A 27,122-nucleotide genomic window follows, 5' to 3' on the forward strand; every position below is an offset into this window, starting at 1 on the left:
GAGGAAATCAGGTCAGCTGTGATCTCCTTTAAATATCTTTTTAAAACGTACCTTTATCTGAGAGCCTTTCCTGGATTTAACTGTGTTTTAATTGAGATTTCAATCAAGTTTTTCATTTTCATTAACTTTGTTATATGTGCCTGTTTCTAAAACTGCAGATATCTTGTTTTAGCACTTCGTGATTAACTGATACATTTGAAAAATGCTTTAGAAATGATAAAGATCATTACTATTGTTATCATTACCATTATATTGTTTAAAATAGAGGACAGGCCTGTTATAAAAGGCAAGATTGCTTGTGAAGAATTACCAGATTCAGCTCGGCTCACGGGGCACTTGCAACATGATCAGAAAGTACAGAGGGAGAGCGGTACAGTGAAAACCATAAGCTCAAAGAATAAAACAGATTGGATTACATTTGAATGCCGCACAGGAAGACAGTGATGTTATTTCTGGTCCAAATTCAACTTCTTGAAATTATGTGATGTTTGAGTCTGCCTCTAGAGGACTTTCAGCTTTGCTCACTAGAAACTGACAGAGAAACCTTTTATAGACAGAAGGGACGTGATCAGGCATTGAGGATCATTCTTGCTGAAGGCGGTGAGCTCCACCCTGACCTCATCCCTGCGTGTATTTGTGTGTGTCATTGTTGCTTCCTTTTACTCCTGTCATAACTACTACAGCCACTAGAGGACACTGTCACTGTCTCTGTGCCTCTTGCTCAAATAACCCAAGAGGTCATTTTTTTAAGGGCATTTTTCTGTGGCATAATGTAGATGTTACGGTTGTTTTGTCTGTTTTTATATTTTCAAGAAACAGGAACATTTAGGAGACAGAGACAACAGGTTAAGGTTGAGTAAGGATTTGTTCTTATGCATATTTGTTTTTGGGGGTTTTTTTTTAGACAAAATTTGTCCAACTCCTTAATAAATGTAAAATGGAGACAACAGTAACTTCAGTCTGCTCAGGGGTGGAACATATGAACTCGGTCTCATGAAAGTACAGTTTTTTTTGGTTGTTATTGTTAATTTTATTTATTTTTTTTTTTTTGCTGTTTCTATGTGTAGAATGTGGGTGCACGTGTATTCGGGTTTTTTTAACCACTACCTTTACCACCCGTCCAATTTCCCTCCAAACTCTTTCAACCTGCCAGTAATTGCAGCAACATGCAAGTTGTGGTCAGTATAACAATACATATTGTATTTGTAAATTGAATTAAATTAAATTCCTGTCCATGTATTCAACTCCATAAAACCCTGTGGCTGCCATGGCATTGGTGTGCCTTTGAAAGAAGTCGTGCAGATACAAGAATAGTGCCAAATGAACGCATGCATTTTTATAGTCACCCAATGTGCCACAAAAAAAAGTTGTTTGTGTCCAAGGGTTATTAACTAGTTCACATTTCAGCGTGGCATGAAGAGGCAAAGTTCTCTCCTGTTCATTAAAACTTTGAGCCCTTTTCTCTTCCCTTTTTTTTTTTTCACTTTGTGCCTTTTCTGTTGAATTAAAAGAAAAAGTCCTAGCAAACTTCTTCTCACTTAATAACTGTTAGTTAAGATGTATTTTGCTTTTGGATGAGTCCTAATTTAAGCCAACTTGTTAGTTCAGGTACCAGGATGTTGGGTTGCAACCTATCCCTGGTCTGTATGGACACACAAACACAAAAAAGGTCAAGCAAGGACCTAGAGGGAGGGTTCTTGTCTTGGCACGAGTGGATAGGACTGTACGGGGGTGTCAGACAAGGAGACGCTCTCAGGCAGCCTCCTGGGCACGGTGCCCCGCTTCCCCATTCCCGGGCCCCTTGGCACTTAGGCTGGCAGCAGTGTGCTGTGACTCCATCCCAGCAACAGCGTCACAGATTTGGGCTGCCTGCCACAGGGTCCCCAGCCAATGGGGGCACACGCAGTGCCGAGCTAGCCAATGGTAAGCCCCGATGTGCTTGGTGTCATCCCTCCCAGATGTGAATTCCTATAAACCCACAAGGTACACATGCACACACGCTCAAACTCAAAGGCAGATTGTGCACACATTTCCATGACTGGGAAGGAGAGGCGGTACAAAAAGTCCCTGTGCTTTTAAGTGAATGTAGCTCTGTATCATCCCAGTGCCATACTAAGTCAAATTCAGATCTGTCAGCATCTTTAAATTACTGTTTCACACAGAGGTGTCAGTGCTGCTGCTGCTCATGCTGCTTGGTGAACGTTGTCTCCTTCTTGTGGACAGTCAGGGTATTACAACTGTGTCTGTTCAGAAGTAGGCAACATTCAGAGAGAATGTACTGATTATAGCAAAACGTGTCTTCATTTGTTTTCTTGAAACAAAGGTGAATTATGACAAACTGCTGTATGTAAATCTTTATTTAATTCAAGAATGTGGCATGATATGATAATGACTCAAAGCATTTCAGTTTTTTAATTTTTTGCACTTTTTACATACATCACTTCAACTAAACATACAGAAAAAATAGAAAAGATAATTGATAATAATGGAAAATAGAAAATGAATCATTACAAGTCATCAAAACTCGTCATATTTCCAGATAAAAACGATTCGCCCCTGTGTTCGTCATCATTTAGTCTGAAAAGGAAAAAAAAAGTCAAATATTGTATTCTAGCTACCTTGAATTAATTACACAGTCACATATTGGAATAATTGACTAAAAAGCTGACTTTCGGACTGCAAATACTGAGCAAACTGACTTCCTCTTACCTTAATTGTGGTTACTATGACTCCAAAGATGATGGCGATGAGGAATAAAATGAGGAAAATGACAGCCATATACCAGGTTTCCACCCCCGTGAATTGACTCACATCAGCGTCCATGAGTTTATCAAAGAAATAACAACTGTCCAACTGATCTGTAGGAGAAATGAAATGAGATTCACAACATTTAGATAGGTCAGAAAAAGCGAAGAGATGATCTATTTCGCTGTAGAAAAGTTAGGACGAATGGTTGAATCGGCACCTGGTTTGGATATATTCAGGGACAGGGTGGTGTTTACATGTGTCACCCTGCATGTGATGCCCACTCCGGGCAAGGAGTCGATTTGGGAGAGACGGAGGTGGCTCTGGACAGTGAACTTTCCTTTTGGGCCTTTGTGGGGTTCACTAGTGTTGTAGTCCAAGAGTTCTGTGTCTCCATTGCGTAACCAAGTGATGTTAATGGATGCGGGGCTGAAGCCAGAGACCAGGCACACGAGTTCATTAGTGCCCTGGAACAAGAGGGCTGCCGGTTTGCTGTAGGTCACCGAGGCTGAGGCAAATAATCACAGTTGTTACTTAGATAAAGCTATTTAAAAAATAATAATAATAAAAAAAAAAATAAATTAAAAAAAAAACAACTCACCAAACACATCCTTTACTGTGCTTTCAAGACAATTTACAGTCGACTCGTGCCTCACAACACAAGTATATGACGATGCTTTGTCCTCGTCTTTGGATACGTTTAGTCTGCTGTTCATTGAATAAGTGCTGCTGCCTTTGTATTTCCATGCAGGACCGTTGATGTAACGAGACGACGGGAGACTCTGGTTGTTCTCCTTCCAGAACACTATGATGTTAGATGGGAAAAATCCAGAAACTAGGCAAGAAAGCGTGAGCTTGTCAGACAGCTCAGAGAGAGCTGGTTGAAATATCTTCACTGTAGGTACATGCAAGTCTGGAAAAACACACACACACAAAAAACAGTGAATATGTATTGAATATTCTGTTGAGCCATCCATTTCCATACAATTCTTTTTACTACAATAAACATTACCTGTGCTTTTGCTTATATGGTCTTCGTAGCCCTGGTTGGAGCATCGATGCCTTCCTTCACAGGACACTCGCTTATATGCATGCCAGTACTCTGCTGACACATTGAGGGAGCTCTGCACTGTCTCTGTCCCATTGCTGTGTCTCACCGGTGCCTCATCTTGGCCAGAATATTTGTTACCATCTACTTTCCAGGTGATGGAGAAATCACTGAGATGAGGGGCGACCAGAAGACAGCTAATAGTCACATGTCCCTTGTTCCAAAGCTGCTGCTGTAGTGTTGGTCCCTGAACATAGACCCCAGCTATCTGTGAGGATGCTGGAGTTACTGAAAATAGAAAATGAATCATTTATTGAATAAAAATTATGAAAGCAAGTGTCTCTGATGGATAATTCATAGTGATTAAAGATAAACATCACTACGTTATATTCATTTACCTGAACAGAGGCTGATTGTCTTGTCAACATTTTTGCCCAGAGTCTTGTCTGATACTCTACAAGTGAAGTCCTTCCCTGTTTTCCACTCCGTTCGAGCAACTGGAAGTTGACTGGTCACGGCCACACGTCCGTCTGCACCCATGCTGATGTCATTGGTTGATGGTGATCCTTGCTGGGACTCGGAGAACCATTGAATTTGAGGGTTGAAGCCCCACCCAGTGCAGAGGAGTTTCTGTGGTTCTGACCCTTCACTCGGGGCCAGAAGAAGTTCCATTGATGGGTCCACTAATGACAGAATAATCAGTGCATTAATGAATCCATCTTCTAAAGATTAACAAAGCATGAAATAAAAAGATCAAATCAGCTGTTATGGAAACAAGGCTTATTCTTCTCACCAAAAATATTGCCAGTGGAGTTTGACTCTGTGCTGCTGGAGAAGCCTTGATTCACTTTGCAGGTGAAACTTTTGCCTTTCACACAGTATCTTGAAGGGATCGAGAACTGTCGACTGATTGATTGGACATCTGAGGCTTCAGGAAGATGAACATACATTCTTTCAGAAATGTCAACACCATCAGCTTGAAATGTGATGTAGAGGTCACGTGATGAGAGCTGTTTGGCGTCACACTCGAGCACAGCACTTTCTCCCCTCAGCAAATCTGGAAGAGATCTCCTGATCTCTACTGTTGGAGCCTTAACTTCAGGTTCTGAATGATGCAGAAAGAAAACGTGACAGAATTGAATCCTTCAGGTCCTCTGAGATCACAGAAATATCTGATGTTCAGTTTGTAAAGCCGTCTCACCTGCAACAGGTACAGTCTCCTCAGCGGTTGAGAAACACTTGTGTTCTGCTCTGCATGATATAACTTTGATTTGCTTCCATTCATCTGAGGAAACTGTCACATCACTGATGACATGAGTTGTGTTTGATGTATGCTTCACTTGGTTACCAGTTGCTTTGGAATCCATCAGCCAGGTCAGCTTGGCAGCAAAAACAGTGCGGACCGAACATGTTGCCTTCACTTCAGACTTCGTCGTTACCGTCTTAAAGGAGGGAATCTCCACATGAATGGAAGGAGCGGCATTTGAATAAACTGTTGCTGAAAATACAAGAAACATGATGAAATAAGATCAAACCATATGACTGTTTTTATGAAGCTGTCAATACTCATAGGGATGGTCACAGCAGTGATATGATTCACTACACTGATTTTTACCTGAACAGAGGCTGATTGCCTTTTCAACATTCTTGCCCAGAGTCTTGTCTGATACTCTACAAGTGAAGTCCTTCCCAGTTTTCCACTCTGTTCGATCAACTGGAAGTTGACTGGTCACGGCCACACGTCCGTCTGCACCCATGCTGATTTCATTGGTTGATGGAGATCTTTGCCGGGACTCAGAGAGCCATTGAATTTGAGGGTTGAAGCCCCATCCAGTGCAGAGGAGTTTCTGTGGTTCTGACCCTTCACTCGGGGCCAGAAGAAGTTCCATTGATGGGTCCACTAATGACAGAATAATCAGTGGATTAATGAATCCATCTACTAAAGATTAATAAAGTATGAAATAAAAAGATCAAATCTGCTGTTGTTATGGAAACAAAGCTTATTCTTCTCACCAAAAATATTGCCAGTGGAGTTTGACTCTGTGCTGCTGGAGAAGCCTTGATTCACTTTGCAGGTGAAATTTTTGCCTTTCACACAGTGTCTTGAAGGGATCGAGAACTGTCGACTGATTGATTGGACATCTGAGGCTTCAGGAAGATGAACATACATTCTTTCAGAAATGTCAACGCCATCAGCTTGAAATGTGATGTAGAGGTCACGTGATGAGAGCTGTTTGACGTCACACTCGAGCACAGCACTTTCTCCCCTCAGCAAATCTGGAAGAGATCTCCTGATCTCTACTGTTGGAGCCTTAACTTCAGGTTCTGAATGATGCAGAAAGAAAACATGACAGAACTGAATCCTTCAGGTCCTCTGAGATCACAGAAATATCTGATGTTCAGTTTGTAAAGCCGTCTCACCTGCAACAGGTACAGTCTCCTCAGCGGTTGAGAAACACTTGTGTTCTGCTCTGCATGTTATAACTTTGAGTTGCTTCCATTCATCTGAGGAAACTGTCACATCACTGATGACATGAGTTGTGTTTGATGTATGCTTCACTTGGTTACCAGTTGCTTTGGAATCCATCAGCCAGGTCAGCTTGGCAGCAAAAACAGTGCGGACCGAACATGTTGCCTTCACTTCAGACTTCGTCATTACCGTCTTAAAGGAGGGAATTTCCACATGAATAGAAGGAGCCACGTTTGAATAAGCTGTTGGTGAAAACAAGAAAGACGATGAAATAAGATCAAACCATGTGACTGTTTTTATGAAGTTGTCAATACTCATAGGGATGGTCACAGCAGTGAGATGATTCACTACACTGATTTTTACCTGAACAGAGGCTGATTGACTTTTCAACATTCTTGCCCAGAGTCTTGTCTGATACTCTACAAGTGAAGACCTTCCCAGTTTTCCACTCTGTTCGATCAACTGGAAGTTGACTGGTCACGGCCACACGTCCATCTGCACCCATGCTGATGTCACTGGTTGATGGAGATCTTTGCTGGGACTCAGAGAGCCATTGAATTTGAGGGTTGAAGCCCCACCCAGTGCAGAGGAGTTTCTGTGGTTCTGACCCTTCACTCGGGGCCAGAAGAAGTTCCATTGATGGGTCCACTAATGACAGAATAATCAGTGCATTAATGAATCCATCTTCTAAAGATTAATAAAGCATGACATAAAAAGATCAAAACAGCTGTTGTTATGGAAACAAGGCTTATTCTTCTCACCAAAAATATTGCCAGTGGAGTTTGACTCTGTGCTGCTGGAGAAGCCTTGATTCACTTTGCAGGTGAAACTTTTGCCTTTCACGCGGTATTCTGAAGGGATCAAGAACTGTCGACTGATTGATTGGACGCCCGAGGCTTCAGGAAGATGAATATAATCTCTTTCAGAAATGTCAACGCCATTGGCCTGAAAGGTGATGTAGAGGTCACGTGATGAGAGCTGTTTGACGTCACACTCGAGCACAGCACTTTCTCCCCTCAGCAAATCTGGAAGAGCTCTCCTGATCTCTACTGTTGGAGCCTTAACTTCAGGTTCTGAATGATGCAGAAAGAAAACATGACAGAACTGAATCCTTCAGGTCCTCTGAGATCACAGAAATATCTGATGTTCAGTTTGTAAAGCCGTCTCACCTGCAACAGGTACAGTCTCCTCAGCGGTTGAGAAACACTTGTGTTCTGCTCTGCATGTTATAACTTTGAGTTGCTTCCATTCATCTGAGGAAACTGTCACATCACTGATGACATGAGTTTCGTTTGAATCCTGACTCACTTTATCTGTTATTGTTTTGGTATCCGTCAGCCAGGTCAGCTTGGCAGCAAAAACAGTGCGGACCAAACATGTTGCCTTCACTTCAGACTTTGTCATTACCGTCTTAAAGGAGGGAATCTCCACATGAATACAAGGAGCGGCGTTTGAATAAGCTGTTGGTGAAAATACAAGAAACATGATGAAATAAGATCAGACCGTGTGACTGTTTTTATGAAGCTGTCAATACTCATAGGGATGGTCACAGCAGTGAGATGATTCACTACACTGATTTTTACCTGAACAGAGGCTGATTGTCTTTTCAACATTCTTGCCCAGAGTCTTGTCTGATACTCTACAAGTGAAGTCCTTCCCAGTTTTCCACTCTGTTCGATCAACTGGAAGTTGACTGGTCACGGCCACACGTCCGTCTGCACCCATGGTGATGTCACTGGGTGATGGAGCTCTTTGCTGGGACTCAGAGAACCATTGAATTTGAGGGTTGAAGCCCCACCCAGTGCAGAGGAGTTTCTGTGGTTCTGACCCTTCACTCGGGGCCAGAAGAAGTTCCATTGATGGGTCCACTAATGACAGAATAATCAGTGCATTAATGAATCCATCTTCTAAAGATTAATAAAGCATGACATAAAAAGATCAAAACAGCTGTTGTTATGGAAACAAGGCTTATTCTTCTCACCAAAAATATTGCCAGTGGAGTTTGACTCTGTGCTGCTGGAGAAGCCTTGATTCACTTTGCAGGTGAAACTTTTGCCTTTCACGCGGTATTCTGAAGGGATCAAGAACTGTCGACTGATTGATTGGACGCCCGAGGCTTCAGGAAGATGAATATAATCTCTTTCAGAAATGTCAACGCCATTGGCCTGAAAGGTGATGTAGAGGTCACGTGATGAGAGCTGTTTGACGTCACACTCAAGCACAGCACTTTCTCCCCTCAGCAAATCTGGAAGATATCTCCTGATCTCTACTGTTGGAGCCTTAACTTCAGGTTCTGAATGATACAGAAAGAAAATGTGACAGAATTGAATCCTTCAGGTCCTCTGAGATCACAGAAATATCTGATGTTCAGTTTGTAAAGCCGTCTCACCTGCAACAGGTACAGTCTCCTCAGCGGTTGAGAAACACTTGTGTTCTGCTCTGCATGTTATAACTTTGAGTTGCTTCCATTCATCTGAGGAAACTGTCACATCACTGATGACATGAGTTTCGTTTGAATCCTGACTCACTTTATCTGTTATTGTTTTGGTATCCGTCAGCCAGGTCAGCTTGGCAGCAAAAACAGTGCGGACCAAACATGTTGCCTTCACTTCAGACTTTGTCATTACCGTCTTAAAGGAGGGAATCTCCACATGAATACAAGGAGCGGCGTTTGAATAAGCTGTTGGTGAAAATACAAGAAACATGATGAAATAAGATCAGACCGTGTGACTGTTTTTATGAAGCTGTCAATACTCATAGGGATGGTCACAGCAGTGAGATGATTCACTACACTGATTTTTACCTGAACAGAGGCTGATTGTCTTTTCAACATTCTTGCCCAGAGTCTTGTCTGATACTCTACAAGTGAAGTCCTTCCCAGTTTTCCACTCTGTTCGATCAACTGGAAGTTGACTGGTCACGGCCACACGTCCGTCTGCACCCATGGTGATGTCACTGGGTGATGGAGCTCTTTGCTGGGACTCAGAGAACCATTGAATTTGAGGGTTGAAGCCCCACCCAGTGCAGAGGAGTTTCTGTGGTTCTGACCCTTCACTCGGGGCCAGAAGAAGTTCCATTGATGGGTCCACTAATGACAGAATAATCAGTGCATTAATGAATCCATCTTCTAAAGATTAATAAAGCATGACATAAAAAGATCAAAACAGCTGTTGTTATGGAAACAAGGCTTATTCTTCTCACCAAAAATATTGCCAGTGGAGTTTGACTCTGTGCTGCTGGAGAAGCCTTGATTCACTTTGCAGGTGAAACTTTTGCCTTTCACGCGGTATTCTGAAGGGATCAAGAACTGTTGACTGATTGATTGGAGGCCCGAGGCTTCAGGAAGATGAATATAATCTCTTTCAGAAATGTCAGCGCCATTGGCCTGAAAGGTGATGTAGAGGTCACGTGATGAGAGCTGTTTGACGTCACACTCGAGCACAGCACTTTCTCCCCTCAGCAAATCTGGAAGAGATCTCCTGATCTCTACTGTTGGAGCCTTAACTTCAGGTTCTGAATGATACAGAAAGAAAATGTGACAGACAGAATTGAATCCTTCAGGTCCTCTGAGATCACAGAAATATCTGATGTTCAGTTTGTAAAGCCGTCTCACCTGCAACAAGTACAGTCTCCTCAGCGGTTGAGAAACACTTGTGTTCTGCTCTGCATGTTATAACTTTGAGTTGCTTCCATTCATCGGAGGAAACTGTCACATCACTGATGACATGAGTTTCGTTTGAATCCTGACTCACTTTATCTGTTATTGTTTTGGTATACGTCAGCCAGGTCAGCTTGGCAGCAAAAACAGTGCGGACCAAACATGTTGCCTTCACTTCAGACTTTGTCATTACCGTCTTAAAGGAGGGAATCTCCACATGAATACAAGGAGCAGCGTTTGAATAAGCTGTTGGTGAAAATACAAGAAACATGATGAAATAAGATCAGACCGTGTGACTGTTTTTATGAAGCTGTCAATACTCATAGGGATGGTCACAGCAGTGAGATGATTCACTACACTGATTTTTACCTGAACAGAGGCTGATTGTCTTTTCAACATTCTTGCCCAGAGTCTTGTCTGATACTCTACAAGTGAAGTCCTTCCCAGTTTTCCACTCTGTTCGATCAACTGGAAGTTGACTGGTTACGACCACACGTCCGTCTGCACCCATGGTGATGTCACTGGTTGATGGAGATCTTTGCTGGGACTCAGAGAACCATTGAATTTGAGGGTTGAAGCCCCATCCAGTGCAGAGGAGTTTCTGTGGTTCTGACTCTTCACTCGGGGCCAGAAGAAGTTCCATTGATGGGTCCACTAAATAGTATGTCAAAATAATGTTAATGAATGACTCAGTTAAATTATCATTCAATTTAAATAATAATAATAATAAAAAACCACTAAGACATATTGACTTTTCAAAGCAATAGAAGACAACTCTCACCAAAAATATTGCCAGTGGAGTTTGACTCAGTTGTGACCGAGCCTTGATCGACAATGCAGGTGAAACTCGTGTCATTATTCCAGTATTCTTCAGGAACGTCGAACTGTTGACTGATTGAATCGACTTTCGAGCCTTCAGGAAGATGAACGGGCACTTTGTCAGGGATGACATTATTGTCAGTCCTGAGGGTGATGTAGAGGTCACGCGAGAAGAGCTGTTTGACGTCACACACCAGCACAGAACTTTTTCCCCTCAGCAAATCTGGAAGAGATCTCCTGATCTCTACTGTTGGAGCCTTAACTGATGACACAGCAAGAAAACATGACAGAATTGAATCCTTCAGGTCGCCTGAGGTCACAAAGATATCTGATGTTCAGTTTATAAAGTCGTCTCACCTGCAACAGGTACAGTCTTCTCAGTGGATGAGAAACACTTGTGTTCTGCTCTGCATGTTATAACTTTGAGTTGTTTCCATTCATTTGAGGAAACTGTCACATCACTGATGACATGAGTTGTGTTTGAAGCCTGACTCACTTTGTTTGTTATTGTTTTGGTACCCGTCAGCCAGGTCAGCTTGGCAGCAAAAACAGTGCGGACCAAACATGTTGCCTTCACTTCAGACTTCGTCATTTCCATCACGATGCTGGGAGTCTCCACATGAACACAAGGATAGACTGATGGAAATATTGTGTTATTCAGGATTTAAATAAAAGTTTTTCTGCAAACCTGTCAGAGAGAAGCTGCACATACTTACCTTGACATATACTTATTGTCTTATTTAATTCACCGCTCTTGTGAATGGACTTGCATGTGAAACTTGAACCCTTTGTCCACTTTTCGGCATTTGGCTCGACCTCGCTGCTGACGGTGAACGTTTTCTCCGTTCCCTCGCCGCTCTGCAGCTCCCTTTTGTTGTCTGAGATGGTCATAGCCTTCTCGTCCTCCTGCCACTCAACTGTCAGGTTGTCTGGATGGAATCCGCTCAGGGTGCAGATGAGTCTGACTCGTGAGCTGCCAATGTCACCATCCCAAACAGGGTGTAGAGTGATGTTTGGAGGGACAACCCGCGGTTCTGAGATGGAACATAGATTATGTTGTCTTTACTCGTTCTCAACGTTAGATATAAAGATATATATAAAAAAAATAGCAAGATGATTTAATCAGTTATACATACCTTCTTGTCATGGTAAGTAACCATCTGGCTAGTCTCAGTTTTAAATGCCACAGATTTAGGCTAGGTGGCGTGGTTGCACTTTTACAGTATTTGGCCTTCTAGAGTTAGGCTGGAAGTCTGCTGCACAGTTGTTAAGCATGATAGGGCAGAGTGATCGGGGCTAGCAGCAAGCGGAAGCATTGAGAAACGCTCAGCTCCAAAAACAGTGCCAAAAAACAGAAGTGAAATAGCACAAAGAGCAACGGAGCATCGCAGACGCCAGGTGTGAGGTGTGGTCATGCCAGTAAGAGCAACAGAGCACACACATTTAAATATCTCGCGTTGTTTTGCATGCATTATGACTCCAGGCGCTTCTCGTGACTTTGCCAAAGTTCTCGAGTCTTGTAAGAAAAGACTCAACAGGCAGCCGACTGTAAAAAGTCCCAATTTACATAATGAGTTGGGCTGTTGGCTCCAGGTGCTGAGGAAGCGATGTACATAACAGGGTACAAAAATAGTTAACACTGCTGTGAGTACTGAGGGAGAAAATAAGTTGGAGGAGAAGCATCAGTGGTTATCTTCATTTAAACATTTATTTAGTTTTTCAAAAAAAGACAAAATGTTTTGTAATTAAAATGACAAAGAAATGACAGTCAAGACTACTTACATGATACTCAAAGTTTAAAAGAAAAATGCATTTTTTTTTGCCTTTGTTTTTACAGAAAACTCTTCTTATATATTCCCCTTGTTTTATTTGATCTGGAAGAGATTAGAAAATACATGAATAAATACATTTGCACCCTTTATATTTCCAGTAAAAATTTCTGTATTGATATACACATTACATCATTATCATTATTATTATTATTATTATTTAATGAAGATGACTTTATTAAATAACTCAACATATGCTGCAATCAAAAAACTATCTTGCCGTTATTTGACAGATTAGCTTAATGGGCTTAGATTTTGGGATAATATTGTACGTGCAAAAATGCAAAAACAAAACTCTTTTACAATGATTGCTCTCATGCATTAAACTATGAACTTCACAGTGGTGATTCCTCTTTTTTTAGTTTATTCAAAGATCACCATTTTTTATGCTTTAAACTGTTAATGTGTTCATGAGCGTTAACAGTTTCTTTCTAGAATTATAACAGAGCAGCATATAAAGCTCTAAGTGCAGGATATAAAAAAGTCTGTACTCCTGCTAAATTTGCATATTTTTGTGATGTTAAAAAAAAACAAAAAACAACAAAGACAAATCTGAACTTTTGTCCCTTAATTCTATACATTTCAACTTATACAATACCAGTGAAACCCACTGGGAAAGACTTCAGAAAAAAGTTATATAAAAATATATATAAAAATGAAAATCGATGAGGAGATACATTTTTATTTGCAAACTAGAGTGGGGATATATAAAATATAAATATAATATAATATAATAGTTGAGATGTGCCACGCTCCTATACTTTTATCCAAAAGTTGTTGCAATAAAATGAAGTATTAATTTAGTTGGAGAATATATCTAGTCAAGTGTCTAAAGAAAATATTTTATATATATTTTTTTATCTCATTCTCTTAAATGTTTAACACTGGTTTCCAGCATCATCGCACAAGTTAAAATTATAAAAATAAAAGCATATCATTTCTTCTTGCGATTTATCTTTGTTTAATTTCTTCACATCACAAAAAACCTGGTGATTATTTTATGGCGGTGTGTAGAATTTGTATATACCCTACACAGAGGTCAAGCAGTCACAGCTCAACATCAGATCTGATAAATTTATGAGGATTACTACGTGTTGCCGCTCTACTTTCAGGTATTTTATGCCCAAACCTGTGCACGTGTGAATGTACTGTTACCTTCAGAGCAGTGGTTCCGATGGAAAACAGCAGAGTGATGAGGAAGAGAAAGATGAAGGTGATGGCCGTCTTTCCCATATTATCTTGTTCTCCCTCTGGGTCCTTGTTGCAGTAGGTTATAAAAGCCGGGACATCTGGATGTACTGTACAGTAAATATTGGGTTAATCCACACCCAGTAAAAAACAAAAAATAAAAAAACAAAAAAAACCCACGTGAGATAATGTTCCTTAAATTCTGAAATTCATCTCCTCTAATTGGGAAATATATTTATTGTACTGCTGATCCAAAAAAGCAGAAAACTAGGGCAGCTGTTTCCTGAAGACGTTTCATCCAGGTTGCTTCAGTTCTTCTGCTATTTGGATGTGTGGCAAAACATCTTCAGGAAACTCTAGTTGCCCTCGTTTTTGGCTTTTTTGCACATGGCCGACAACCTTCACAAAGATAATCAGAGTGACTAGCTTCAACAAGACATAAAAGTTTTCCCCCAAATGTGTTATTAAGTTACAGTGATCCTGACTTGCTTTTGAAGGACGTCATTATTAGTGCTTGACTTGTGAACCATTGGAGTTGGACCTCAGACAATTATCTGTCACACTGGGGGTGCAGGACCCAGTAGAGGAAACACAGGCACACACAGACAAGTCACAGAAGCAGTGTTAATGCACAATGTGTAAATCCTGTAGCCTGTAATTCATATGATTTAATGTGTTAGTGATGTGGTGCTAAATATAGTTTAAGAGTTTCAGTGTATTATTGTTATGCAATATGCAGACCTAATTAGTGTTGCATTACAGTGCAGACGACAAACGTGTAAAAACAAACACCGGTTCAATAAAGACATGAACAATGCGACAGACACAGACAGAGTTGCAAATTTTTTTTTTATTTTTTTTATTTTGAATCTGCTTTAAACACACACAAACACAATGTCATATCACGAGCAACACACATTAAACAACAAACGACAGAAGACGCAGCGACACACAGTCACATCTACTGGGCCTTGCACGTGTCAGGGACGTTCATGTTGAGGTTGACAATGTTGGTGTTTTCGAATGTTCTGTATCCAATGGACCTGATGATGGCTTTAGTTGTGTTGGCCACAGACTGGTGGTAGACTGCGCAGCTGTACACCACATCAGTCTGCTGCCACTGCGAGAGGGTCATGGATAACTGGCCATAGGTGGAGTACCCCCCGGTGCACTTTATAGGCTCTGTGGTATTAAACTCAAATGTTGAGTCTGGAACCTCGTCATCAACAAGCCAAGACACGAAAACCTCCTGAGGGTAGAAGTCTTTCACATAGCAAGTCAGGGTCACCTGATCTTTTCTAGTGTGTTCTACTGGAGGCAGCATAAACACTGAAGGACGCACAACCTGTCCTCCTGCAAAGAAAGAGAGAACAATTAGATCCTGTATCACAGTCAGACACAGATAATACACAAAGACATAACGTTCTTCTTGTGTTTGAAGTCAGGATCAGATGAATACATAATGACTGTTGGTGGACAGTTGCTGAATAGTTTTCTTACCTGTAAACCGTACGTAATGTCTCTTCTCTGGTTCCAGCCAGTCCTCGAGTTTAACAGAGCAGACGAATTTGGTCCCTGAGACCCATTCGTCATAAGTGATTGAAGTTGTACTGGTGAATGTGCCTGTCTTTCCATTTCTGTTTTTCTTTACGGAGCCAGCTACTTCACTTCCACCCTTCTCCCACAACATCTCCTCAAATTTTCCAACCTTTACCGCCACTTGACATGTAAGAATTCCTTTTCTGTTGAGAAGCATGTCCTCACCTGTTGGTCCTATGATACTGATATCTGCATCAGGCTCCGGACATGCTTGTTCACCTGAATGACAAAACAGCCAGCAATTAATGAGGAGAACCAACATAGAAATGTGCAGAAATGTTTCAAAGTACAAGTTTACTCACATGGACCAATTTCTTTGTTAACAGTTGAATTTTTTTGCATCTGTACATCAGCGTTCTCCCCTTTCCCCTTGAACTGACACGTGAAGGGCGTATCGTCCGTATCGCCCGGCACAGTGAGAAAACTCGCCACGCTGTACACGGTTTCACCTGAGAGCTGTTCTCTTTTAGAAAGTGGCATGGTCTGGACATCTCCGGTGGTGACCTCAACATTATTTTTCAGCCACTTCAACTCAACGTCTTTTGGTGAAAAATCTTTGGCAAAGCAGGAGAAGGTAGCCTTATCGCCCTCCTCAGAGGAGGACACTGTAAGATTTGGCGACTTATAATAAGGTTCTGAAAAAGAAAGACATACACAAATATATATATATATTAAATGCAGAAGCAGGGACATTAATATATATATGCAGAAGCCAGAACAATGTGCTTGAAGTCACAATATAAGAAGCGAGAACAATGTATGTTCTGTCACTAGCACACGTTTCTCCTCAATACTGTTTTTTTTTTTTTTTTTTTTTGTGTGCATAAAGAAGGAAATAAGATTTTCATAGTCACGAGATTATATAACTGAGGAGCAGAGCTTTGATGCTTGCTTCTGCATATACATTGCCTGGCAAGCAAAAAAAATAAATAAAAAACGCAGATTTCAGGTGAATGTTAAAGATCAAGAGTGGAAGTGGAGGCAGGCAGGGGATTATGCAGAATGGATGGAAATGGAACGAAGCAGAACACACTACAGTACTCAGACACGGGAGACACAGGGTGTGTTAGTGAAGAATAAAACAGTCCAAAGCTGAATACACAAGAGCAAGCTTTAACCTCCTCAAACCAAGGACCGAGTTAAAGTATTTCATCTGCTAAAAGTTGTACTTGTTTCCATAATATCTCATAATCAGTTCATAATCTGGGACAATGTAAACCTCAGAGTGTATCCTTATCAGAAAACTCATAATTAATTCAAGTCACAGTAACATCTAAAACTATCTTTGATTTAGGTTACTACATTTGATACTGTATTATACCTTAGTTAACCAACAATTGCAAATAATACATTTTATTTTAATTCCTTCAAATTTATTTTTTATTTTTTTAATGTGTCCTGTCCAGACCTGTGAAAAAAAGTAATAAATGACTTAGCATAAGGCTTACTTGGCTTCTGAATAATTACTTGTCCTTTCCCGGCGACATGCTCCACAAGACATTTGAATTGCTGACGATTGTCCCAGTCCTGCCGCCTCACTCGGATCTGACTAACTCCCGCATACTTGCTGTCTTGCTGCACTGAGGGGTACTGAATGAAGTCCTGCAGCGCCTCCGTGCCTTTGGTCCAAGAGAAAGTCACCGCGGCGGGCGTGAAGCCGTTGGCAAGACAGCCAAGAGTGACCGTTTCACCGGTCCCAGAGGAGCAAGGCAACAGAGGAAACACCGTCGGCAGAGCTGGAGTTGTAGATTCTGAAAAACAACGGCGCAATTTTAACACAAAAAAAACACATTAAAAAACATGACAAGCTTTTTTGTGAAGAATGTTTTGAAGAGAAGCCGCTTAAACTGAAAACACATTGACAGAGGTACAAACAACAAGTACAATTAAAAAAGATTAAAAAAGTAATTAAAAAATGCACAGCATGACCTTTAAAATGTTAAAATGTGGGCATTATATACACAAACCTTTTTTTTTCACTTCGTCAGAAGATGTTTCCTTCATTAATATTTGTCCCAGTTTTTTGTTACTCTGCATGTACACTGTTTTTATTTTTATTTTTAATGCACAATTTGGACAATAACTAACCGGAATTTAAAATAAATATATTCTAATAAATATAAAAGAAAATGATGGAACAATTATTATTTAAAAACCTCAAAAAACGCATTGAAGGAACCTCATTTTATCATATTTCATTGGGACCAAAGCACAAATCTTTATAAAAACACAATAAAAAAAACACAGACATACAAAACCAAACAGCATGAATGACATTTGAAAAGTCAAATGCAGAAACTATGTGTCATTCATACACAACACAACAATGAACAGATTTAGGTGAGATTGTTTGTTAATTTAATATTCATTCAAATCATTTATAAAGTTATTTTAAATGTTATTTTAAATTATTGGACAATAAAGTGATTTTTGGAAATTGAATGAAGGCATAAATAAATATTTGGACTAACAATATTCTAATGAAAAAAGAGTGGAACAATTATTGTTTAAAACTTTGAAAAACACACTGTGGGATCCTGATTTTCCTATTTTTTTTTAACGGCACAAAAGAACAAACAGTAAATACAAATACAACTAAAAACCACAGCCATCAAAAAATACACACCATCAACAGACTTTAAAATTTTAAATGTGGACATTTTATGTCCACCATACTCAAACCTTTATCCAAGTATTTGAAGCTATTTGTTGCATCCGGATCGACCGCTGTCATTAATATAACCTTTTCAGCTTTTCCTATTTTGTATATAAATTAATAAATTATTTTAAATTCACAATTAGGACACTCTGTTTGACACTGAATGAAGGCAGATGTAGTCGCTAAACATTTAACCATTAACCGTCTTTGAATTCACGATATTTTTTACAAAAATCACTTAAATTGATTCAATCTCAGAGGTTATGAATGCGATTAAATTGTGTTCTTACCTGATGAGACGGTTACCATCGTGCCTTTTCCCCAGTAGTCAAAAGCACCGTAGTAGCACAGTGCTGAATCTACTCAGCCAGTCAGTATAAAAAGCTAATCTACTAATGGGGAACTCCGAAAACCTACTTTAACATTTAATTAGTCTCACCGTGTACGCTAGACATTAATATCCACTATTATATTTGAGAATGTTGACTTGTTACTTCAATTACTTTGCCAGAATGAGTAACTTTTGAAGTGAGACCTGACATAGTGACCAATTAGGTGATAACTAAAATATGACATTTAAAAAGTTTAACCAGTGTAGATTTTAAGTAGCAAATATTAAATTCTTACCTGATAACACTGTGACCATGGTGCCTTTTCCCCAGTAGTCAAAAGCACCCCACTAGCCACAGTTAAGAAAGTCTATTCACGCTTCTCACGAAAATTCTTTACCAACAGATTCTGTTACTTCATGTTTGGTTTAGTTAGTATTTTTTTATTTGGAATATTTAAAAGAAATCTAAAATAATTATCTGTCCACAGAGTTACTTAAACAGACAGACAATTAAATTTCTTTTTGACGGATTCACAATCAGGCCACAGAGTACTGATGACCAAAACTTGGAACCACATAAAAACTATGATAAATATTTTTATGGCGTGGTTAGAAATGTATTTATTGGAAATAATAAAATTTCTTACCTGAGGTGACGGTGACCATGGTGCCTTTCCCCAGTAGTCAAAAGCACCCCAGTGGTCACAGTTATAAAGGTCTATACACACTTCTAACAAAAACTCTTTACTGTCATATCCTAATACTCCACGTTGTATAATTTAGTTTTTGGAAGATTTAAAAGAAATCTGTTAAAGTTAATTAAACAGCCAAACAGTTTACAGTTTTTTTGGCAGATTCACAGCCAGGCCACAGAATACTGATGACCAAAACTTGGAACCACAAAAAAACAATTGTAAATATTTTTATGGCATGGTTAGAAATTAGTCTCTTTAACTGGAAATAATAAAATTTCATACCTGAGGTGACGGTGACCATGGTGCCTTTTCCCCAGTAGTCGAAACCCCAGTAGTCACAGTAAAGAAAGTCTATTCATGCTTCTCACAAAAACTCTTTACTGCCATATCCTAATACTCCACGTTGTATAATTTGGTTTCCGGAAAGTTTGGAAGAAATCTAATATAATTATCTGTTGTTAGAGTTAATTAAACAGCCAAACAGTTAATTTTCTTTTGGCAGATTCACAGTCAGGCCACAGAATACTGATGGCCAAAACTTGGAACCACAAAAAAATTAAATAAAACGATCATAAATATTTTTTGTGGCATGGTTAGAAATTTCTTTTTATAATTGGAAATAATAAAATTTCATACCTGAGGTGACAGTGACTGTTGTGCCTTTTCCCCAGTAGTCAAAAGCGTAGTCACAGCCTTTCCCCCAGTAGTCAAAGTAGCCATAATTCACTCTTCTTCTAATACAAATAATTATTCAGTTTAAACCCAGCAAAGCATTCACTGACAAAGCAATTCCCTCTGTGCTAGTTTGTATTATTTCCCTTGTGATATCCACTTCCTGTGGTCTGGGTTACATAAAATTTGCCACCAGCAGTTAGAGAGAACTTCCTCTTTATCAGAGTTCATAAAAAGGCATTATGAGTTGATTATATTAACAGATCTGTGTTGCACTTAAGTCCTTGTATTCGGCAGTGTTCTTTGTGCATGTTCATTTGATCTGTTGTAGGGAAAACTCCTGGAGGCATCTCGTGTTTTATTATATTATGTATTGTGTATATTTAGTGTTCTTTTGGTAGAAAAACCTCTGATCAACCTGTACCAGAATGACAAGATCTCATGATCAGAAGAATACATCATCATCTGTAAAACACAGTGGACAATGTGATGCATGAGTGGCCTTACAGTGATACTGGGTCACTAGTGTTACTGTATTGAGAGTAGTAGATGCTGCTTGTGGGTAAAATCAACCCGCTCCAGATCTTTTCCGGGAGCGTATCTTACCCTGTTAACAGGTTCTGGGTATGAATCCGCTGGCCGACTGGTTCCTTTCTGTGTGGAGTTTGCACATTCTCCCTGTGTCTGCGTGGGTTCTCTCCAGGTTCTCCAGCTTCCTCCCACTGTCCAAAGACAATGCTTTTTAGGTTCATTGGTGATTCTAAATTGGCCATATATGTGAGTGTGAGTGTGAATGGTTGTCTGTCTCTCTGTGTTAGCCCTGCAATGAACTGGCGACCTGTCCAGGGTGCCTCTCGCCCGATGACAGCTGGAATAGGTTCCAGCTGTCATCGGGCGACAGTAGACTGCCTTCTTTGTCATTTGTGAGAAATCAGATTGGATTTGTGTGTCCAGGTGTCCCCGGGACATTTGCAAAGCTTGCTGTGTATCCAAAAAAAAAAATAAAAAATCAGTTCTAATGGACTGGTGGCAAGTTGAGGTTTAAACATCTGTGGGTATAACCCATCAGAAACTTGCTTGACCTTTTTCTGTTAACGACCAAAAACTAGCATGACTTATTATTAGGCAGAGGCTCCAGTCTCAAGATGTGAATGGGGCTGAAGCTTCTTGTGAGCAGAAGTTAGGACTGTATTGTTCATCAATAATCAGTCGTTAGAGCACAATCCAAAGGTAAGGAGGCAGGGACACAGAGACCCCCTCAACGACATGTAAGTATCTAGCCTTTAACGGACGCTAGTTGTGCCAGTTTCTTGTCGTTAACAGAAACAAGTCAAGCAACTTTCTGATGAGCTACACCCACAGAGGTTCCTATTTAAACCTCAACTACCCGCCAGTCCCTTTGAACTGAAGAAGCTACTAGGATGAGTGGCGAAACATCTTCTCGATAAAGCCCAGTTGCCTTTCTTAAACATTTTTTGGATATACCATGACCTAGACAACTGAGACCCTTCATAGACAAGGTTGTGATGACAATGTAGTCTTCAGTAATTAAATTGTCTTGTTCTGACAGGTTCCTTCCAAATTTTTTCTACACAGAAACCTTTCCTGACAAAAGTCACTAGACATTTCACGACTGTCCATGGTCTGTTGTTCTGCTTTCCTGATTTGACACCGTCTTTGCTTTTAAGATGCATCTGTGGGAGCGGACCTGGTTTGCAGAAACTGGATTTTGTGTGTTGCGGTCCAGACTTTTTTTTTTCCAATCTGGACATGCCAACAAACAGAAATGTGCTGGCAGTCTGAACGTAAATTTAGAGTTTTAGTGAACAAAACCTATCTATTTTACAAGAACATTTTGATCAAGACAAGAAGCAGCAAAGATTACAAACATGCATTTGACAATTTACATTAATTTGACAAAAAAAACAACAAAATAAAAATAACATTCACTTAATCTTAATTACAAGTCATCAATATCAAGGATTTCAACTGGTTCGAAGTGTGCTGTTTAAAGCAAATGATTTCTGTTAAATTTATTAGTTTAATTATTCACATTGCAAACATACAAATCCACTCTCTTCTGCCTGCTGTGCTGTAATGTGTTTCACTGTGTTATCAGCTTTCAGCTTTCAGCCTAGCGTTTCAGTTTAAGTGGTTGCGGATGCACCTGTTGCGGTGAAGGATTGTTTCCTGTTACATAAATACACCGTGTTGTAACCCCAGCCACTATGATACCACAGTGACACAAACGCTTACCAAAACCCTCACCACACTTTTCTGAGGCCACACACATTTTCCAGTGCCTGACAAATTCAGAAAGACATTACAAAGGTAAAATAATCTATTACCATGTTTGTGCATTTATTTATTTCCTTAGGATAATTTAAGCTCAGATTTTAAACGCCTTCACTTAAGATGCTTTGCTTTCTCAGCTGGTTGTCACATTCAAAAATTGCATTTGGCTGCAAAACAGAGAGATGTTGACCAAAACCAGTGTCCACGTCTTCTAGTTTTGGAATTGGCTGTATGTTTTTTTATTCATTTATTTATTTTTATTGTCATTTGTTTATTTATTTATTTATTTTTCATTTCACAGGTTGGATAATTGGATAAAGGCTCTTACGTTTCCTTTTTTTTGGGGTGATACTAGTTCAAGCCTTTTTGGAACATACCTGACATAAATGAAGCTAGCCCTGTGATAGACTTGTCCATTGTGTACCCTGTGTCTCGCCCAATGATAGCTGGGATAGGCTCCAGCCACACCAGGACCTTCCAGAGAACAAGCGGTTACAGAAAATGAATAAATAAATGAAAGATCTTTAATATACCACCTCCAGACTTAATCTAAAGCTCTGCTGGGCTGACCTCTGCTGGCTGAAACACAAGTTCACACAGCTTCTCACAATATCGCTTTAAAATAGCAGACGTAAGTACAAATAGAGACCACTAGATGGCAGTCCAAGCCAGTTTATCAGCTTCTAAAATCCACCTCTGAGTTTCTCATCATTCTCAGTGCATGCTCCTGGAAGGCAGTCCCTTGTGTCATTTGCTTGTTATCACATGCTTCATTTTTGGCAGACATGAACTGACATGAATGGAAATTAACGAAAAGGGAAAAACAAGAGGAATGAAAGGAAAATCATTGCTTGCTAATCCTTGCTCGACACAGACTTCCCCACCAGATGGCAGCATTTAGGCTTCTCCCAGTCAGCTGGAATGTGAGGCAACTTGAGCCTTCACCTCATCAACAAGCTGACATTTAAAGCACCGGACAACAAACAGGCCAGCTCGTTTATAAAGCGTGCACCATATGAAAATCTCATACATACAGTAGAAAGTACATTTATGTTGGACCTGTGTACTACGGGCACTACATATTGGGGTTTGGCTATCAATAATAATTAATAATTATCAAAACTAATTATTTATTATTAAATAATTGGATCTAAATACACTGGATCACCTCAGGGCACCACCCTTCTGAGAAGGGAAAAGAGAGCCAATTCATCAACTCAGTCTCATAATATTTACTGTTAATTTGGAGCTCTGATTAATAATTAACTTAATAACTATAACCAAAATTACCGCGTTAACAACTAGTTAAAGTTGAAGGAATTTGGAGTTCTTGACGGTGTAGAGGTTGGCAAATTCACTCTTGTGCAACATTAAACAAACAACAGGCATGTTTAAAAGATAGTCATTACAAGAATAAAAGGAAAAAAATACCATCTAACGTGTTTTATACGTGTATATACAGGTATGTGTGTGTGTAGGTGGGGGTGTGTGTGTGTGTGTGTGCGGGTGTGGGTGTGTCAAGATGACTGCTGAGGCTTTGAGGCCTTGAACACAGAAAACAAGATGGCTGCTGAGTAGGAACACTCAAGACCATATGCTGGCTGAGTGTATGTATGGAATTTGATAGGGGTTTTATGAGGTGCCAGGTTAGAAGAAGAATGGTTAGTTTAGCATGCAAAAGACCCTGAGTCTGTGTTTTGCATAACCTAAATTAACATCAAATTACTATACTATAACCTTATGATCACACCTCAATAAAAACAAATATCACATTAAATCAAAGTCAAAGGCCCAGGTCATACTACCAGTTTTGGTGGAAAAGTAGATTTCTGGCACATTGCTCCTGTTGCTGGCGGTTCCTGGTGGAAGGGCCAAGCTGATGTTCCAGTGCTGAGAGGCAGTCTTTGTGTGTGTTCCTGATGGCAGACGTTGGAGGGAAACTGGCCGCTCCTTGAAGTAGCTTGTTAGCAGCTCGGTGCTAACTAGCTGTGTGACTCCTGCTGATTGCTGATTTAGCCTGCAAACCTTCTGTTTGGTGGTTAATAGAGCTGGTGCAGATTCCTCCTCCTACATCACACCATCTATTAAAGTCACATTCAAGGTTCTTTTTAGTGAGATATGTAAAGGCCTAATCTGTGTATTTAAGTATTTTACTTATATCCACATTTTAAATTTAAACTCCCTGGCACAGTGCATATTTTTCTCTTGGTGACTGCTTTTAATTGAGGAATTATATTTCCAATTTCCCTTTAAACTCTTTCTACCTGCCAGTAATTGCAGCTACATGCAAGTTGTGGTCAGCATAAAAATATATATTTTTAAAGTTGAATTAAATTAAATTCCTGTCCATTATTCAACTCCATAAAACCCTGTGGCTGCCACGGCATTGGGGTGCCTTTGAAAGTATTTGTGCAGATACAAAAATAGTGCCAAATGAATGCATGCATCATTTTCATAATTATGACAAACTGCTGTATTTAAATCTTTATTTATTTAATTCAAGAATGTGGCATGATATGATAATGACTCAAAGCATTTCAGTTTCATTTATTTATTTTTTTGCACTTTTTACATACATCACATCGACTAAACATACAGAAAAAATAAAAAGATAATTGATAATAATAGAAAATAGAAAATTAATCGTTACATGTTATCAAAAGTCATCACATTTCCAGATAAAAACGATTCGCCCCCGTGTTCGTCATCATTTAGTCTGAAAAGGAAAAAAAAAAAGTCAAATATTGTATTCTAGCTACCCTGAATTAATTACGCAGTCACGTATTGGAATAATTGAATAAAAAGCTGACTTTCAGACTGCGAAAACTGACTTCATCTTACCTTAATTGTGGTTACTATGACTCCAAAGATGATGGAGATGAGGAATAAAATGAGGAAAATGACAGCCATATACCAGGCTTCCACCCCCGTGAATTGGCTCACATCAGCGTCCATGATTTTATCTAAGAAATAACAACTGTCCAACTGATCTGTGGTAGAAATGAAATGAGATTCACAACATTTAGATAGGTCAGAAAAAGTGAAGAGATGATCTATTTTGTTGTAGAAAAATGAGGACGACTGGCTGAATCGGCACCTGGTTTAGATATATTCAGGGACAGGGTGGTGTTTACATGTGTCACCCTGCATGTGATGCCCACTCCGGGCAAGGAGTCGATTTGGGAGAGACGGAGGTGGCTCTGGATGGCGAACTTTCCGTCTGGGCCTCTGTGGGGTTCACTAGTGTTGTAGTCCGAGAGTTCCGTGTCTCCATTGCGTAACCAAGTGATGTTAATGGATGCGGGGCTGAAGCCAGAGACCAGGCACACGAGTTCATTAGTGCCCTGGAACAAGAGGGCCGCCGGTTTGCTGTAGGTCACCGAGGCTGAGGCAAATAATCACAATTGTTACTTAGACAAAGCTTCTTTTGAAAAAGAAAAGAAAACAAAAAAACAAGGAAAAAAAACATAAAACTGCTAAATGCTCACCAAACACATCCTTTACTGTGCTTTCAAGAGAACTTTCATTCAACTCGTACTTCACAACACAAGTATATGACGATGCTTTGTCCTCGTCTTTGGATACGTTTAGTCTGCTGTTCATTGAGTAAGTGCTGCTGCCTTTGTATTTCCATGCAGGACCGTTGATGTAACGAGACGGCGGGAGACTCTGGTTGTTCTCCTTCCAGAACACTATGATGTTAGATGGGAAAAATCCAGAAACTAGGCAAGAAAGCGTGAGCTTGTCAGACAGCTCAGAGGGAGGTGGTTGAAATATCTTCACTGTAGGTACATGCAAGTCTGGAAAAACGCACACACACAAAAAACAGTGAATATGTATTGAATATTCTGTTGAGCCATCCATTTCCATACAATTCTTTTTACTACAATAAACATTACCTGTGCTTTTGCTTATATGGTCTTCGTAGCCCTGGTTGGAGCATCGGTGCTTTCCTTCACAGGACACTCGCTTATGTGCACGCCAGTCCTCTTCTGACACATTGAGGGAGCTCTGCATTGTCTCTGTCCCATTGCTGTGTCTCACCGGTGCCTCATCTTGGCCAGAATAGTTGTTGCTATCTACTTTCCAGGTGATGGAGAAATCACTGAGATGAGGGGCGACCAGAAGACAGCTAATAGTCACATGTCCCTTGTTCCGAAGCTGCTGCTGTAGTGTTGGTCCCTGAACATAGACCCCAACTATCTGTGAGGATGCTGGAGTTACTGAAAATAGAAAATGCATCATTTATTTAATAATAATTATGAAAGCAAGTGTCTCTGATGGATAATTCATAGTGATTAAACATAAACATCACTACGTTATATTCATTTACCTGAACAGAGGCTGATTTTCTTTTCAACATTCTTGCCCAGAGTCTTGTCTGATACTCTACAAGTGAAGTTCTTCCCTGTTTTCCACTCCGTTCGAGCAACTGGAAGTTGACTGGTCACGGCCACACGTCCGTCTGCGCCCATGCTGATTTCACTGGTTGATGGAGATCTTTGCTGGGACTCAGAGAACCATTGAATTTGAGGGTTGAAGCCCCACCCAGTGCAGAGGAGTTTCTGTGGTTCTGACCCTTCACTCGGGGCCAGAAGAAGTTCCATTGATGGGTCCACTAATGACAGAATAATCAGTGCATTAATGAATCCATCTTCTAAAGATTAACAAAGCATGACATAAAAAGATCAAAACAGCTGTTGTTATGGAAACAAGGCTTATTCTTCTCACCAAAAATATTGCCAGTGGAGTTTGACTCTGTGCTGCTGGAGAAGCCATGATTCACTTTGCAGGTGAAACTTTTGCCTTTCACACGGTATTCTGAAGGGATCAAGAACTGTCGACTGATTGATTGGAGGCCCGAGGCTTCAGGAAGATGAATATAATCTCTTTCAGAAATGTCAGCGCCATTGGCCTGAAAGGTGATGTAGAGGTCACGTGATGAGAGCTGTTTGACGTCACACTCGAGCACAGCACTTTCTCCCCTCAGCAAATCTGGAAGAGATCTCCTGATCTCTACTGTTGGAGCCTCAACTTCAGGTTCTGAATGATACAGAAAGAAAACGTGACAGAATTGAATCCTTCGGGTCCTCTGAGATCACAGAAATATCTGA

General features: G+C 40.1%; 1 protein-coding gene and 2 gene segments (V, D, J or C); all 3 read right to left on the reverse strand.

Annotated features, from left to right (window-relative positions):
- Window positions 1-2,112: 2,112 nt before the first annotated feature.
- Window positions 2,113-27,122, reverse strand: part of LOC311506838 (uncharacterized protein) — a 64,680-nt gene continuing 39,670 nt past the window's right edge. For 8 of the 9 annotated variants that reach the window (XM_084570953.1, XM_084570952.1, XM_084570949.1 and 5 more), the window contains exons 11-31: window positions 26,740-27,051; window positions 26,342-26,626; window positions 9,877-10,167; window positions 9,465-9,776; window positions 9,067-9,351; window positions 8,653-8,943; window positions 8,245-8,556; window positions 7,847-8,131; window positions 7,433-7,723; window positions 7,025-7,336; window positions 6,627-6,911; window positions 6,215-6,505; window positions 5,807-6,118; window positions 5,409-5,693; window positions 4,995-5,291; window positions 4,587-4,898; window positions 4,192-4,476; window positions 3,758-4,081; window positions 3,347-3,658; window positions 2,966-3,253; window positions 2,609-2,858 (exon numbers count right to left, since the gene is read on the reverse strand). In XM_084570953.1, coding sequence (XP_084427079.1) covers window positions 2,629-2,858; window positions 2,966-3,253; window positions 3,347-3,658; window positions 3,758-4,081; window positions 4,192-4,476; window positions 4,587-4,898; window positions 4,995-5,291; window positions 5,409-5,693; window positions 5,807-6,118; window positions 6,215-6,505; window positions 6,627-6,911; window positions 7,025-7,336; window positions 7,433-7,723; window positions 7,847-8,131; window positions 8,245-8,556; window positions 8,653-8,943; window positions 9,067-9,351; window positions 9,465-9,776; window positions 9,877-10,167; window positions 26,342-26,626; window positions 26,740-27,051 — 6,197 coding nt within the window. In that variant the 3' untranslated portion in view covers window positions 2,609-2,628. Of the gene's footprint in view, window positions 2,578-2,608; window positions 2,859-2,965; window positions 3,254-3,346; window positions 3,659-3,757; window positions 4,082-4,191; window positions 4,477-4,586; window positions 4,899-4,994; window positions 5,292-5,408; window positions 5,694-5,806; window positions 6,119-6,214; window positions 6,506-6,626; window positions 6,912-7,024; window positions 7,337-7,432; window positions 7,724-7,846; window positions 8,132-8,244; window positions 8,557-8,652; window positions 8,944-9,066; window positions 9,352-9,464; window positions 9,777-9,876; window positions 10,168-26,341; window positions 26,627-26,739; window positions 27,052-27,122 lie in introns of those variants that run through there. The other variant, XM_084570947.1, reaches the window with a different exon arrangement.
- LOC311506840 (immunoglobulin heavy constant mu-like) lies at window positions 10,180-11,631 on the reverse strand. The segment is given in 4 exons: window positions 11,457-11,631; window positions 11,098-11,376; window positions 10,703-11,002; window positions 10,180-10,575 (listed from the first exon to the last, which is right to left on the reverse strand).
- On the reverse strand, window positions 13,731-19,363 carry LOC311506839 (Ig mu chain C region membrane-bound form-like). The segment is given in 5 exons: window positions 19,324-19,363; window positions 16,805-17,107; window positions 15,659-15,991; window positions 15,258-15,575; window positions 13,731-15,110 (listed from the first exon to the last, which is right to left on the reverse strand).

The sequence above is a fragment of the Chelon labrosus genome, assembly GCF_963514085.1.
Source record: "Chelon labrosus genome assembly, chromosome: 21".
NCBI classification, from domain to species: domain Eukaryota; kingdom Metazoa; phylum Chordata; class Actinopteri; order Mugiliformes; family Mugilidae; genus Chelon; species Chelon labrosus.